Below are 14545 nucleotides of genomic sequence, written 5' to 3' on the forward strand. Positions count from 1 at the left end.
AAATCATCCTGGATTTGGGTGAACCCTAAATCCAATGACAAATCCTTAGAAGAGAAGAGGGGAACAGACACAGAGACACAGAAGAGAAGACCATGTGAAGACAGAGGCAGAGATCAAAGGGATGGGTCTATAGGTCAAGGGACACTAAGGATTGCCAGCAACCACCAGAAGCTAGGAGGGAGGCATGGAGTCTATCAACCTGCAGAGCCTCCAGAAGGAACCAGCTCTGCCAACACCTTGATTTGGAACGTATGGCCTCCAGAACTGTGAGAGAATAAATTTCCCTTGTTTTAAACTACCAAGTTTGTAGTAGTTTGTTATGGCAGCCCTAGGAAACGAAGCTTATTACACCAGCTCATCACAATTCCTTTTACTAGTTGAGCAGCTATCAACATGAACAAAATTTGGGTTTGAAAAACTTCTTGAGGAAATAAATTAAGGAAGGCTTAACACCAGACTGCTGAGTTTCTGTTTCTATACCATGAGTCATAAGCCTTTAAGCAAATATTAACACAGTTTTTAGAAATGGGAGATATATCTATTAGCATATTATTCATTGGACAAAAGCATGTGGACAAAACAACATCAGTGTGTGTAAGCTGTTTAGTCTTAGAAAACTTTCATAGTTATAAATAATAGCAGAGCTATTTACCATCTATAGGGATAGCTTAGAGACTAAAGATGAGCAGACATTTCTTGTATTGCATAAGGCTAAGGAAAAAGGCGTGGGCACCTGGGTGGCTCAGTCAGTTAAGTGTCTGCCTTCAGCTCAGGTTGAGATCCCAGGGTCTTGGGATCCAGCCCTACGTCGGGCTCCCTGCTCGGCGGGGAGCCTGCTTCTCCCTCTCCCACTCCCCCTGTTTGTGTTCCTGCTCTCGCTATCTCTCTCTCTGTCAAATAAATAAATAGAATATTAAAAAAAAAAGAGCAAATAGCTAATGGGAAATACTGGCGATAAGTAAACAAATAAAATATTGGTGCATGGTATAAAGGAAATAAACAAGGTAATATAACCACCTAGTAAAAAGTAGCCATGCCAATCTTTTTGTTTTTTTGTTATTGGCATAAAAAAGCTTATTAAACTTAATTGTGTTATTTGTCTCCTTATTTATTTTCTCCTACTGGACTATAAAAGCCACATGATCAGGAACCTAGTCTAGTTTCCTGCTCTTTCCCCAGTGTGAGGACACTGCCTGGCACATACCAGACGCACAGTACATATTTGTTCAATACATTTGCTGATGAAGTGAATATGATAGAAATTGACAGAGGCCCTGTGCCAGATGAGGGGACCCAGAAAGCATTGTATTTGCATTTACAAACCATTTTGGTTTGTCTTTATTTCTAAATATGACGTTTGTTTTTTAAATTTACAATTGACCTAAAGCTGTTTAACAATTGCTTATTAAAAAGTTACTAAAAAGCTGTTAAAATGCTTATTAAAAACTTCAAACAAGATTACAAGACTATCTTTTAAAACAAATAGGTATGAAGAATTGGGGAACTCACTTCCTTTAAATTCCACAGTCTACTTCTCACTTCAGAATTTTAAGAGATTGGCTGGCCTGCTGAAAGTACAGGTTTGCATTTAAATAATCCTAAATAAAGCCGGAAAGCCTTATTCTAAATTTTCTAGGGTGTGAGATTATTTTCCTTTGCTTTGTATTTTATCTCTTAGCTTTAGATATTTACTTTAAAATCAATAAGAAAATTTGAATACCCTAAGAGAAAAATGAGCAAAGGATAGAATAAGAAGCTGTTGTGATAAATGAATAAGTTTTAAAAACAAAGAGAAAGAATATAAAAAACACAAAGAGCCAGACAGTAAAGGAAAGCCTGTTCTACCTCTTTTGCAATTAGGGAATTGCAGATTAAAATAATGAGGTACCACGTGTTGCATATCATTTTGGAAAGAAACCGTTTGGGGAAACAGGAACTCATACACTGTTACTGTGACTATGTATTGTTTCAACCTTTCCAGGAGCAATTTGACAAAATGAATTAAAAGCCTTAAAAATACGTTTGGCTTTGACCTATTAATTTCACTTCTGAGAGTATATCTTAATGAAATAAGGAAGTATGTGTGAATATTTAGCCATAAAGATAATTAAATGAAGTACTGTTTAAGGTAGCAAAGTATTAGACATCGTTTAAGTGACCAACAAGAGCAAAATAAAGTTATGGCACTTTTTAAAATTCAGTATCATCGTATTTGGCAACTATAAGTATTTTCCACAAGTTTACTTATTGACTTGGAAAGATGCTGAAGGAGTATTAAGGGGAGAAAAAAAGCAAATTGAAAATAATTGTTCCAATATTGTGTAAAAATATTTACATATTTTGGAGAAAGGAAGATAGAGACAGGTAGGAAAGACATGAAGTCTATGCATGGATGTATTTTTAGTGGGTGGTTGTGGATGAGTAGATTGTCTATGGTGAACACACAGGCTTTTGTAATAATAGTGTGTATGCTTTATTTAAAATGTAAAGATACATAATTTTGCTTTAAAGTTTCCCTGGGTAACCAATAGAAACGTCGACAGAGGCCATGAACAGGCAGTTTATATAAACAGACACCGGATTAGGTATCCTGGATGTGAAAAGATGCTTGAACTCACAAGTGAAAGAAGAAATGTGAATATTACATCAATAGGATACCACTTTGTATCCTTTGGATTGGCAAAAAAAAAAAAAAAGGTAGAAATTTGGTGAGAAAAAGGGGAAATAGAATTCTGATGGAAGTCTCTTTTGGCACAACTCATTCTAGAGAATGGGTGTGGAGGGCAATTCTGGAGAGCACATTAAGTGGGTGTTTCTGGGATTAGCCATCAATCCAGGTCCTGGTAATAAGGAGAAAACCAAATCAAACTGACTTCATTTTATTATGGGTTAATATGGATCTGTTAATATTGTGGACTTTGTTTTATTATTTATATCATGGATAGAAAAAGCAGATAGGAGTGCTGCTTCTTTCAACCTAATTCATACAAACACAATGAGTTGTATTACTAAAAGAAAGTAGTTAAAATCTTGATAAAGGATCCCATGAACTTAGATTTTATAATAAATGAGGAGGAAATGGATAAAAATGATCAGATCTGTGAACTTTAGGAAAGCAGACTGCAGGGGCCCAGCATTAACATAGCTTGTTTAAGCCTCAAAGAAGCTACCAGCCCAGTAGTGACACAGCAGCTTAGAAGGACACAGGAAATGACCATTTGGCCAGAACTATGTCAGATTTTGTAGACAACGACCACTTTATACATCCTGAAAGTTGGGCATGATACCTACTCCTGTCCTAGCTCAGCAAGAAAAATATTCAGAAAGATTTTATAAACAAAAAGACCTCCAAGTATCATTAGCATTGAATCTTCCTCTGGCCCCCATTGTGGGACTGGAGTGTGAAGGGCACAGAGACGTGTCCAGGCCTGATTGTGAAGGACATGATAGGTCATATTGTAACTTTTAGTCTAAAAAAAAAATTATAAAAAGCACATCATCTGAGTTTCATTTTAGAAAAGTAATGATGGGAGCTTTGAGAGAAAAAACATTTGTGATTATGTGACCACACTATGAATGAACCAGACCTCAAAGGAAAGCAGATGGGCTGTGTACCATGATGCCAGCCAGGCAGGACGTGGCTGATGTTTATGCAGTACAGAATTGAGGTGGGCCAAAGTGGGGGGCGGGGGAGATCCAGATGGTAAGCATAAGCTAAAACACTTTTGTAGACAACGGACCACTTTATACATCCTGGAAGTCGGGCATAATACCTTCTCCTGTCCTAGCTCAGCAAGAAAAATATTCAGAAAGATTTTATAAACAAAAAGACCTCCAAGTATCATTAGTATTGAATCTTCCTCTGGCCCCCATTGTGGGACCTTAGGTGAGGATTAAAACTAGGAATATCATGTCCAGACCTTAATGCCAGGTAAGGCAGTGACAGTGGAGACCGTAATAAGTAAGGGAATGTAGTCTGTGTACCAGAAAGTTGGAGACCACCGAAGGGTCTGTATCTGGAGAGAGGGCATAAGTAAATAGTGGCTGATGGTTACCACGGAATTCTTTGCCGCTGATGTTAGAAATAAGCATGCAACCAGCAATGTGATTAGATCTGAGGAGGTTCATAGATAGGGTTGCCAGATAAAATACAGGGTGCCCAGTTAAATTTGAATTACTGACAACAGGTACTTTTTCAGGGTAAGTATATCCCAAATAATTGCTAAATCTGGTCGTTCTAGCCATTGCACAGCACAGTTTCTGAAAATAAAAGCTATGCACTCAGGCAAATCAACCCAACTTATTTCCTAAGAATATATAGCAAACACATCGATAGCTGTTGTGTTTATGGTAGAGGATAGTGGGGCTACAAATGAATACATAAATATTACATAGACAATGAAATAAGAGAGGGCCTTGAATGGACAAGTGGTGATAGTGAGCTGAGTATGATGAACTCCACTCTCTGTGCCTAAATCCAAAAAGAAGTAAAAACGGTTTGCTTGCACCCTCCTGGAATTTCTTCCCTGAAGTCCTGCTGATGCTGTCTGGCTGATACCTGTTCTACAGAACAATCCCTGTGGAATACTCTGGCACTTCCAGCAAAATTAAGCCACGGGAAAGTGAGTAGGTGAGGGAGTGGGTAGGTGGCAAAGGATTCAGGAGGGGAAAAAATTAATAACTTTATAAACCTTGTAAAAAAAATGAAACCAGCAGACAAATCTCTTAGGAACATTGCTTCACCTAGATTTACTTTTCTAATAGAGGAACATTCTTATAGAGTAAATATTAGTAAAAGAATATCAGCAAGCACAAATCCGTAACTGTTGCTGACAGTCAGCTGGAAGAGTAGGCAAAGTTTAAACTCTCCCCATTGGAAAATGACAGTTCAGTACATGTCACCGAGTAACCCTTACTTTCTTAAAACCTTTTTTTTTTTTAATGTTACAGCTGATTACAAGGAGAGCTTTAATACGATTGGAAACATCGAGGAGATTGCATATAATGCTGTTTCCTTCACCTGGGACGTGAACGAAGAGGCTAAGGTGAGTGGGAAAATCGTATTGATTCATTCCTCAGGCCTTTTGAATAATGCCACCATTCTCTGCAGATGATTCTTTCACAAAAGCCTCTGTAAGTGGGGGAAGACCTGTTAACTCGAGCCAGAAAAAAAGGAACTGAACCTGTTATCTTTCTCTAGAAGTTACGTGCATTCAGTTATGTGCAGTTAAATTGCCCTTCGGGGGGTAAAGGAGAAAAGAGAGTGTGCGTGTCTCGCTGTGGCCTCCTGCAGGACGGGCCAACCTACGTGTTCCTCCCAAATCCTCCAGCTCCCCATGCTTCATTTTAGCAGGTGAAGCTGGCAAGGCTGGGACAGAACCTTTTTTACCTACACTGCAGGTTCCCCCAAACAGCCCTGACTGCTGCCTTCTACAGAGGCAGGAAAGTGTTCAGAGCTAAAGTCCCATAGGTAAGTGACTGGGCAGGCCTCTGACCACATGGGTCCCTCCAGGCATACGCTGGTTGAGGGAGAGGTACAGAAGGCTGGGCTACAGGTCTCTGACCTTCACTCCCTGCAGTATAGCCACCACTGTGACCTTGAGCCAAGTCTTTTGTGCTGACTGCTTTAGCTTTTCCAATTTTTCTGTGGTTAGAAAGGGCAGTGGTAAAATCTCTGGCTAGTTGTGCCCTGAGGATAGACGTCCACCACTACAATAATGGGTAAAAAAGTAGGACTTGCTGATAGTCGGATTTGCTTTCTAGACATGAGTCTCTTTGATTTTATGAAAACTACAGACTTTCTGCTTATGCTCACTTTTCTGTGTTCTTTAGCTTCTGACCTTTGATCTTTATTTTTCACTTAAAAAAGGTTCCAGATGAAACCCAAGCTTATTTTCTGTCTCAGTTATGTACCATTTAGGAGGGTGTTAGAAGACTCTGTCTTCTAACTAATGAAAAGGTCAATGTAAACAGTTCCCTTCAATGCTTCATTGTCTGCGAGCAGGGGGAAGGCTGGGTGAGAAAGGAAACTGGATGGGAGTTTGTGGGCATGAGTTATGGAAGAAGAAGAATTGCTCAGTGTCTTGTTTCACTCAGGTATGAAACAATGTAAGTGAAATTGGCTTTAGGCCCAAGAAAGGTGACCCAAATGGGTAAGCAGCAACAGAGTGCCAGAACAGCCTGGAGAATGTTCCAGTGGCTCAGTGAATCCAAAGGAAGGAAGTAGGCCTTGCAATGGGTGGGAGGTCAGGTCCCACACAGAACTGTAGAAGTTTGTCTCTGCTATCCACTCCGCCTCCATTTAAAGCTCCTCGTGCAAACCTTGTGATCTCTCTTCATGCCCCACTCTCTCAGAGGCTAGATGACCGGGGAAGATAATGAAAGGCCGCCTGTGCAATGGCACCATGGGGCGGGGGTTGGGGTCCTTAGTGAGCCATCTGACCTCCCTGGGCTTCAGTTCCCTCCCACATAACAAACTCAACACTGTTCTGGTTGTCTCTGCTGCACCATGAGTTGTGCTGGGGTTATGATGGGTGAAGATGTGGTGCTCAGGGAGAGAGGACAGGGGATCCAGTGACCCTCCAGCAATGTGAGGGGTGAGAGGCAGGCCCACCATGTGGGGAGCACAGGGCTCAGGAAGACGGTGGGATCCTAGCATCGAAAGTGCCTTGTCACTGTAAAGCAAGCTATAAATGTGAGCTGCCGTCATATCCCCAGTTTTCATCATCAGGCAGTCTGTGACAATGAGTGCTAGGGAGTGAATGTGTCAGTGGAGGCCTTATAAAGAAAATGCCTAACCAGAAGGGACAGCTTAAATGATGGAGGCTCTGTGGTGAACCAGCAAGGTAGTCAAAGTGGGATTGAATTGGTCTTTCTTTTAGCCCAGTTCAGATGATAGTGCTCATTTCCCATAGGTAGGAGCTCACTCTTCTTCTTTCAGTATGTGCGGTTGTGCCCATGTGTTCTGACAGGTTTAAGCCCACATAGACTTTGACAAACGGCAGTGGAGAATACTTTATATTGCCTATTGGGGCAAAATTTGTTTGTTTAATATATATTTTTAGTTACTTGGTTGTTGGTTGTTGTGTGCAGTCTGGCTTAATAAGTAATAAAAAAAATAATAATTTCCCTCAAAGTACTGGAAGGATTTTTTAAAAAGAAAAACCATGAAAGTTAAATTCATTTCATTAAGGAGGCAAGAATATTTTCTTGTTCAACCTGTAGACCCTAAGGTATTTCTTTAAAATATTATTGATTTTAGGGGTGCCTGGGTGGCTCAGTTGGTTAAGCATCTGACTCTTGATTTCAGCTCAGGCTGTGATCTCAGGGTTGTGAGATTGAGCCCTGCTTGGTGGGGAGTCTGAGATTCTTTCCGTCTGGCCCTCCCCCGCTTGCACGCACGTTCTCTCTCTCTCTCTCTCTCTCTCAAAATAAGTGAATAAATCTTTTAAAAATAACATAAAATGTTACTGTTTTTAAAATAAGCAGATTGCAAAAAACAAAGGTTTGTGGTCATTGAGGAAATAGTTTGAACAAAGCAAGAGGTAAAAGTGTCCTTCTCACAGAAGAGTTGTGATTTTCATAAAGTGGACTTCTCAGGAGCTGTTGTACTTGCCTTCAAGTTCCTATTTGTAACGTCCACAGAGAAATCTTCTGTGGGCTTCCAGGCTGGGGCTCCATTCAGTGTCACATGTTATTTTGGTTTACATGGCCAGAGGACACAAAGTTACGACCTACAGCTTTCGTGTGGCCCAAAGAATGTTTACATATGTGTGTGTGTGTGTGTGTGTGTGTGTGTGTGTAAGTATCATGCATTTATGTTTATATTTCAATTTAAAAATTTTTAGCTCATATTTAATAATCAGGAGATTATGGTTTTTTAAATCTAGGCTTCCAGATTCTTTTGGATAATGAAAGATTCTGGCAACCATGAGCCCAAGTGTTTGCCTGGCCATGAGTGGCTCTTGTGAGGTAGTGGCTGTTCTTTTTAATACTTTTTCTAGTCTTTTCCATTCTGGAACTTTCCTTACTTGGTCCTCAAGGCATCTGAGTTTTTATGCCTCAACCATACACCCCCAAACAACTGAATATGCAGTTTACATCTTCACTGGTTGTCAGAGTTGGGGAAAGTAGTGCCCCAATGGAGGTTGACACAGTATGTCAGAGAGGAGTGGGCCAGGAGCGGCTCCAGCATTCCCTGGTTTCTTGGGCCAGGCCCTTGGCAGTAGGCCAGAGGTCGACTTGTGTTGGCACTGTTCGAGAGAGTTGCTGTGGCCTTTTGAATGCCCGTGATGGTGGTAAATCTTGATCTTTGAAGATGTTTAAAGAAAAACATCAGAAATCACTTGGGTACAAATATAAATACATATCAACAAGTTGGATAACATCACTCCATGGTTAAAAATGAGATTTCTCTTGCACAAGACCAGCTTTAAAGATAACAAGGTCAGAAGAAATACTAGAAATATACTTTGAGTCACAGCAGCATCATTTGAGAAAACCATATGTTTTCCTATGGTAGCTATTATGTTAAAGGGTAGCTTTTATTTGGAGATTTAAGTTTTGGGACATTTGTTAAAAAAAAATGTCTGGTATTTGGTAGTCTTACCATGTATGTATAATTAAGACCTGATGATAAAGATTTATGGCTTTTTCTAGAGCATAGTTCCTACTTTTTTCTTTTGTTGCCACCGTACATTTTATTTCTAGCTTTCCTTTAGCATGAATAGAAGAAAGGAAAGGTTGTGAAACTCTTAATTGTTTAATTTATCTATAGAAGGGCGCCTGGGTGGCTGTCGGTTAAGCGTCTGCCTTCGGCTCAGGTCATAATCCCAGCGTCCTGGAATCGAGTCCCACATCGGGCTCCCTGCTCAGCGGGCAGCCTGCTTCTCCCTCTCCTCCCTGCTTATACTCTCTCTCACTATCTCTGTCACGCTATCTCTCTCTCAAATAAATAAATAAAAATCTTTTAAAAAATTTTGTATCTATAGGAAAAAGTTGGGCTAGTGAAGGTGTTAAAACTGTTAGTTAAAATGAGGTCTGGGGATTAACTCTCAGCCTCAATTACAACATGGTTCTGGCATAAGGATCAGCGTTCTACCCAGAACCGGTTTTGCTGGTTGTGCCACAGTGTCCCTCTGCGCAGTGACCCAAGCAGCAGAGATAGTCTTCACCAGGACATTCTTTTCCCCTCAGGGTCTGTGCAGTTTGCAAGCTTGTGTAACATGAACTGATATCCCTGCATCCCCGGGAACGACTCAGGCGATATCTGGGTGTCTGAGGGTCTCAGTGTCCACACCATCACAAATTGGAAATGGATGGGGGATCATAGGGTGATATAGAAGAAACAGCCCTGAAATGGAGTTCAGACAGTTGGGGACCAGTCGTGGCCCTGGAAGAGCTGGCTTTGTGACTTTCCCCTCCTGAGCTTCAGTTTCCTCAGCAGGCGGATGGCAGGAAGGGGCGGGGGGGTGGGGGGGTTGATGGAGAATTAAGGTCCAATCCATGTGATTCTAATGGGAAGATCACAGTGCTACATTCTTTCATCTGACTCCCGTTTACAAGGTCATTTACATTTTTCTTTTTTCCCTTAGCCAAATATTGGTATCTACAAAGTAGATTTGTTGCATACTAATCCCCAAGATGAGGAATTCCCATGCAAGACCCTATTGAATTATTGAAGAGTGGTGAGCTCAGATGCCTTGCATGGAGCACTGCCCTTCTCCAGGCGATGACATGACCCCCCAGAGCAGGAGTGCCGCAAACCTTAATGACAGACTCCCCTTTCTCCCAGATTTCTAAAGAGATTCTTGAAACCGGGCCCCTTATTTTTGTCCAGTGCTGTTTTCTCTTTTCACTGTGATTTCGAGATTAAACCAACTTGATGTGCTACAAAGGCCTCTCTCATGTGACCACAGACAATTACTTGAGCATTAAGATGCTATTTAGTGCTTTGAGGAACAAGTTTCCTTTTTGTGTCTTTCCACCGGGAACACCGTAGCAATTCCCCCTTTACCCCCATTTCTATCTTCACTCTTCTTATGGTTTATAAACTTAGATGAAGGAAGCTTCTTCCCATGAAGCCTTTTTTAATCCCTCTGAATCCAAGCCTTTGGAATGATCTTAATCCAGTAAAAATGTTCCTCCTCCCTCACTACCAGCACCACTAAATAATCAAGCAGTCACATACACCCACTATTACCCTATCTCCTATCTCTGATTTTTAAAAGAATCTATAATAATTCAATAACATGAAATTCTGTCTCTCCTGGGTTCCTCTTTGCTGCCTGTCACCTCTGTTTGCAGAAGCAGTGATTGCCCTCCAGAGTGATGCCCTTTCTCTTCCCATGCTGTCAAATGAAAAGCACTAACACTAGCACTAGCTAGTGACCATAACTAGTCTAGTGCTAGTCTAATGGTCAGCAGGCGAAGCCTAGCTCTTTGCTCCATTAGCTGCTAATGGGTGGGGAAGACAGCCTTTCTGTCCTCATCATCTCAATTTTAGTAGCTTAAAAGGCTGGTAGAAACACCAGTGCTTTGATCACAGCCTATGTAAAAGTAGTAAGTTGGAGAAAATGTAAGTGTTCTAACCATCTTGTACATTGCATATTATTCAGTTTCTTTTTGTGGAAAATAAGGTTATGCTGATTGAAAGACTGGCTTGAAATTCACCAGATATGGTGAAGCCATTAAATGGTTCCAATTTTATTGTATCTCTTCCTCCTTCCTTCTCTTTCCCTTCCAATAACTCTATTTGGTGTAAAATATTTAATCAGTTTTTATTGGGCCACCTCACAGCACTTAGAAAATTACAGTCTTGATAGTCTTGACAAATCTTGCTTTCCAGGGGCATGTTTCTAAATGGACTGTGTTCTCTTTCTGCCAAATTCCAGTGCTGGACACCAAGAGAGAAGACAAGATATGTAAATATTGATTTGCAGGATGAAAAAAGAAACCAAAGGAGTGGCCAAAGAAGACCATACTCCTGATGTCCTGTGGGTTCATGGCCTAGTTCATGTCCCCAGCCCCCTGCCAGCAGTCTGAGAGCTTTCTTTCTGCTTATAAAACAGTCTAGGATGGAATCAGGTTGATAGATATTACTGATTAAGAAAAAGTTACATCCCAATTTTTTGTCTAAGTAGGACCCAGTTTTAAACAAGTCATCTAATGGAAGATTAGAGAATATTATAAGGCATCTTTCATGGTCTTAAAAGTAAAGCAAGGCTTGGGGGCGGCTCCTGGGAGGGGTCTTGAACGATCAAGACACACACTGTGAAGCAGGGCAAATGGCATTTTTATGTGTTTGCTGGGGCGTGGTGCGGGTGAAGGAAGTTTAGAAGGGAAAGGTAAACGTTTGCTGGAGTCTTTGGTATTGAACTTAAACAAAGCCATGCCTTTGTTCCAGTTTTATAAGGTAATGGATGGTAAGAAAACCTTAAAGCTAGACTTAATTCATATACAGAAGGAATAATCAGTGGAAGGCATCTCACTGAAGATATCGATGGCCTGAGCTTTGGTGAGGATGTGGTGTATCCGTGGTTTCTGGACTGAATTCTGTTTAGGGCTGTGTTAACTTCCATGCGTGAGCTGTTGTATGTGCTCAGAGAATTCAGTTACAGATTTGGATTTCATAGGCTGATGTGTGCGTGCGTATGTGTGTGCCCACACCCACATGCACCGCAGTTAATATTTGTTCAGTGATTACTATATACTAGGCATTCTGCCCACTGCTTTATATACATTATGCAATATTCATATTTTAAGTGGATATCATTTTTCATTTAAATAATGAAGAATTTGAAGCCCAGAGAGGTTAGCTAGCTTAACTAAAGTTGCACAGCTAAAGCACAGCAGATGCGGAACTTCCACTTTGGACTATCTAAAACATATGCTCTTTCAACACTGCCTTTTTGTATGGGGAGGATCTAGCAGTAATATATTCTACATTATTTCTGACAAAGGGCAGTCACTCCTTCGAAGCAGTTTGCCTGCTGCATATCGTGTGCTGGTCCAAGCAGTGGACGTTCATGGACACAGATAACCCAAGCAGAGTGTCTGCTCTCAGAGAATGTTTTGGCCAGGTTGAGAAGTAAGACATAGCTGTTAATAATGTAATAGGAGGGGAAGAGTGACAAAGACTCTAATGAAAACAGAGGTAAAGTGCCAGGAAAGTTCTGGAAAGGGAGAGAACTCTGTTTTTTATTTAAAAATGTCCCCAACTTTTACTTAAAAAATTACAAATGAAAAGTAAAAAAAAAAATACAATTGATGCCACATACCCTTCACTAAGACTGATTTATTGTTGGTATTTTGCCAGATTTCCTTTATCTTTTCTCTCTTACACACACATACACGGACACACACACTTATACTTCACTTCTAAATACTCCAGCACTTAGAGATCTCCTTTCTGTGGGATCAGGGAAGACATGGGGGAGAATTTGGCTTATGAACTATGTCTTAAGGGTCAGTTGTAGTTTAAGCATGTAGAAGTTGGAAAGAAGAGCATGCCAGGTGGTAGAACAGGATGCTCGAAGATGCAGAGTGGGAAGCACAAGAAAAGCAGAGAATTGTGGAGCTCAGGAGAGAACTTCAGAGTTGTTTGTAAAGAGAGGAGAATAGAAGTTATGAGAAAGGAGGAGGTTGCCATGGAGAGAATTGGGCCATGGGTAAGAGAGGGTTAAGGATGGGACTTTAGACTCACCCCATTTAGGGATGTTGGAAGAGGGACCCGACAAGGAAGGGGTGGTCAGTAGGAAGAGTAGAGAAGAAGGAAGAGGTGGGGAGGTGGAGAGAGAAGGAAGAACTGGCCAGTGAAGTCAGTGCTATAGGCAGTGGTTTCTCAAACATGGTCCTCCACATGCGTCATCTACCTCATCGGGGGAAGGAGTTAGAAATGCAAATACTTGGATCTTTCACCTCGGACCTACTGAATTGGAAACTCTGGTGATAGGGCCCTACAATCCATATTTTAAGAAGACCTCCTGGATGCATACTAAATTCAAGAACCCCTCCTTAATAAATTTGCTGTAGAGAAGGCTGGCCTTGAGGCAAGCAGTTTCAGCAAAATAGTGAGGACCAAAAGTCAGACTAAAAAGTCAGTGACATGGCCTATATACTGCCAATAATTTATATATGTACATGTGTACAAAATCCATGTTGAAAGACACGCATTGTGCCATTGTAAGATGAAAAGACTGGAAACAACCCAATGTTAAAGAAATCATTATTCCATATTTCATGGTTCTTTAAAAAAGAAAAGAGCTATCTTCAAAATATATTTAGTAAAGCAAGATGCAGAACTGTATGTTTACTGTGGTACCATTTGTATGAAAAAGAATAATGATATGTATTGCATAGCATATTTCTAGAAGGATACACAAGAAACTGTGAAGAATCCTCAAGAAATTGTTGAGTTGTTTGGGGAGCTATGCAGGGTAGGGGGCTGCTTTTACAGTTTAACTCTTTTGTGCCATAGTATTACAAACTCAGTACAAGTTTTAAGCATTAAACATTAACCGAAAAGGATCAAAAAAGCAACAAATGATCAGCAAGTTGAGTGAGTGAATCTTTCAGCCTATGCTTACATTCTTCCTCCGACCAGGAACTCATTATTTATGAAATAGTCCAACCCCCTGTTATGCAAAGATTCTATGCAAATTCTCTCCAAATTCTTCCTTATCCTGAGGTGCTGTTTCACAAGCTGTGTCCAGGTGACGGAGCAGAATGGCGGAATCCTACAATCTGAAGAGCAATAAAGGTTCTGTCGGAGAGATTTCTCTCTTGCCCTCTCCCCATCAAAGCCTGCGACTCCAGCCCTCTAAAAGTGTGCGGAGATAGATTTTCTGTTTCATATCAATTTACTGCAATGAAATATCTTTTTGCTCAAATTAATGTGAATCATAACTTAACCTGCCTTTGAATCATTTGGCGATAGTATCACAAAGTGCCCTAAGAGAGAATCCAGAGAGGAATGGGGGTTTGAACTGGGAAACTGGTGAGCCACAAAGCAGCAGCCTTGCAGGAGCAGTTGGGGAGGCAAAGTGGGTGGGGCTTTGTGGCTGTGCCCTGGGGGTGAGGAAGGGCCCAGGGTCAGAGAGTAGGAGCAATTGGGAGACCAGTTATCTGAAGATGGACCCCACGGTGATGAGGATGAACTCCCTTAGATTTTCATAGTACTCTACAGTTTAAAACATCATCTCGTTTTAAAGTGTCACACTACCAAGGTAGGGATTGTTGTACCTATTTAAAAATGAAGCCATGAGCCTCAGAAAGGTCAAATAATTAGTCCAAGGCCACACTGCTGGGATCTGTACCAGCTACACAATTGAGTTTGTTTTTTGTTTGTTTATTTATTTCCTGTGCTTTCCTCTCATTTGGCTTCCAGTTTCAGAGAAAGCTCTGTCTTTTTTCTTACAGAACTTCACTCTTGAGTCGGTCTTATTTAATCCTTGCTTCCTAGGCTCTTCAAGTCCCACACTCCACCTTTCTGCTGCCTCTTATATTCATCCTCTCTTATTGTGTGAACACCTCCTCCATCTTGGAA

At 40.9% G+C, this 14545-nt stretch overlaps 1 protein-coding gene across 3 annotated transcripts in view; it reads left to right on the forward strand.

The window, feature by feature from the left end:
* The window catches only part of GRHL2 (grainyhead like transcription factor 2), a 155290-nt gene that overhangs the window by 90911 nt on the left and 49834 nt on the right, over window positions 1–14545 (forward strand). For all 3 annotated transcript variants that reach the window (XM_027583098.1, XM_027583107.2, XM_027583118.2), the window contains one exon: window positions 4951–5045. In XM_027583098.1, the coding sequence (XP_027438899.1) occupies window positions 4951–5045 (95 nt within the window). The remainder of the gene's footprint in view (window positions 1–4950; window positions 5046–14545) is intronic.

The sequence above is a fragment of the Zalophus californianus genome, chromosome 4 (genome assembly GCF_009762305.2).
Source record: "Zalophus californianus isolate mZalCal1 chromosome 4, mZalCal1.pri.v2, whole genome shotgun sequence".
In the NCBI taxonomy this organism is placed as follows: Eukaryota; Metazoa; Chordata; class Mammalia; order Carnivora; family Otariidae; genus Zalophus; species Zalophus californianus.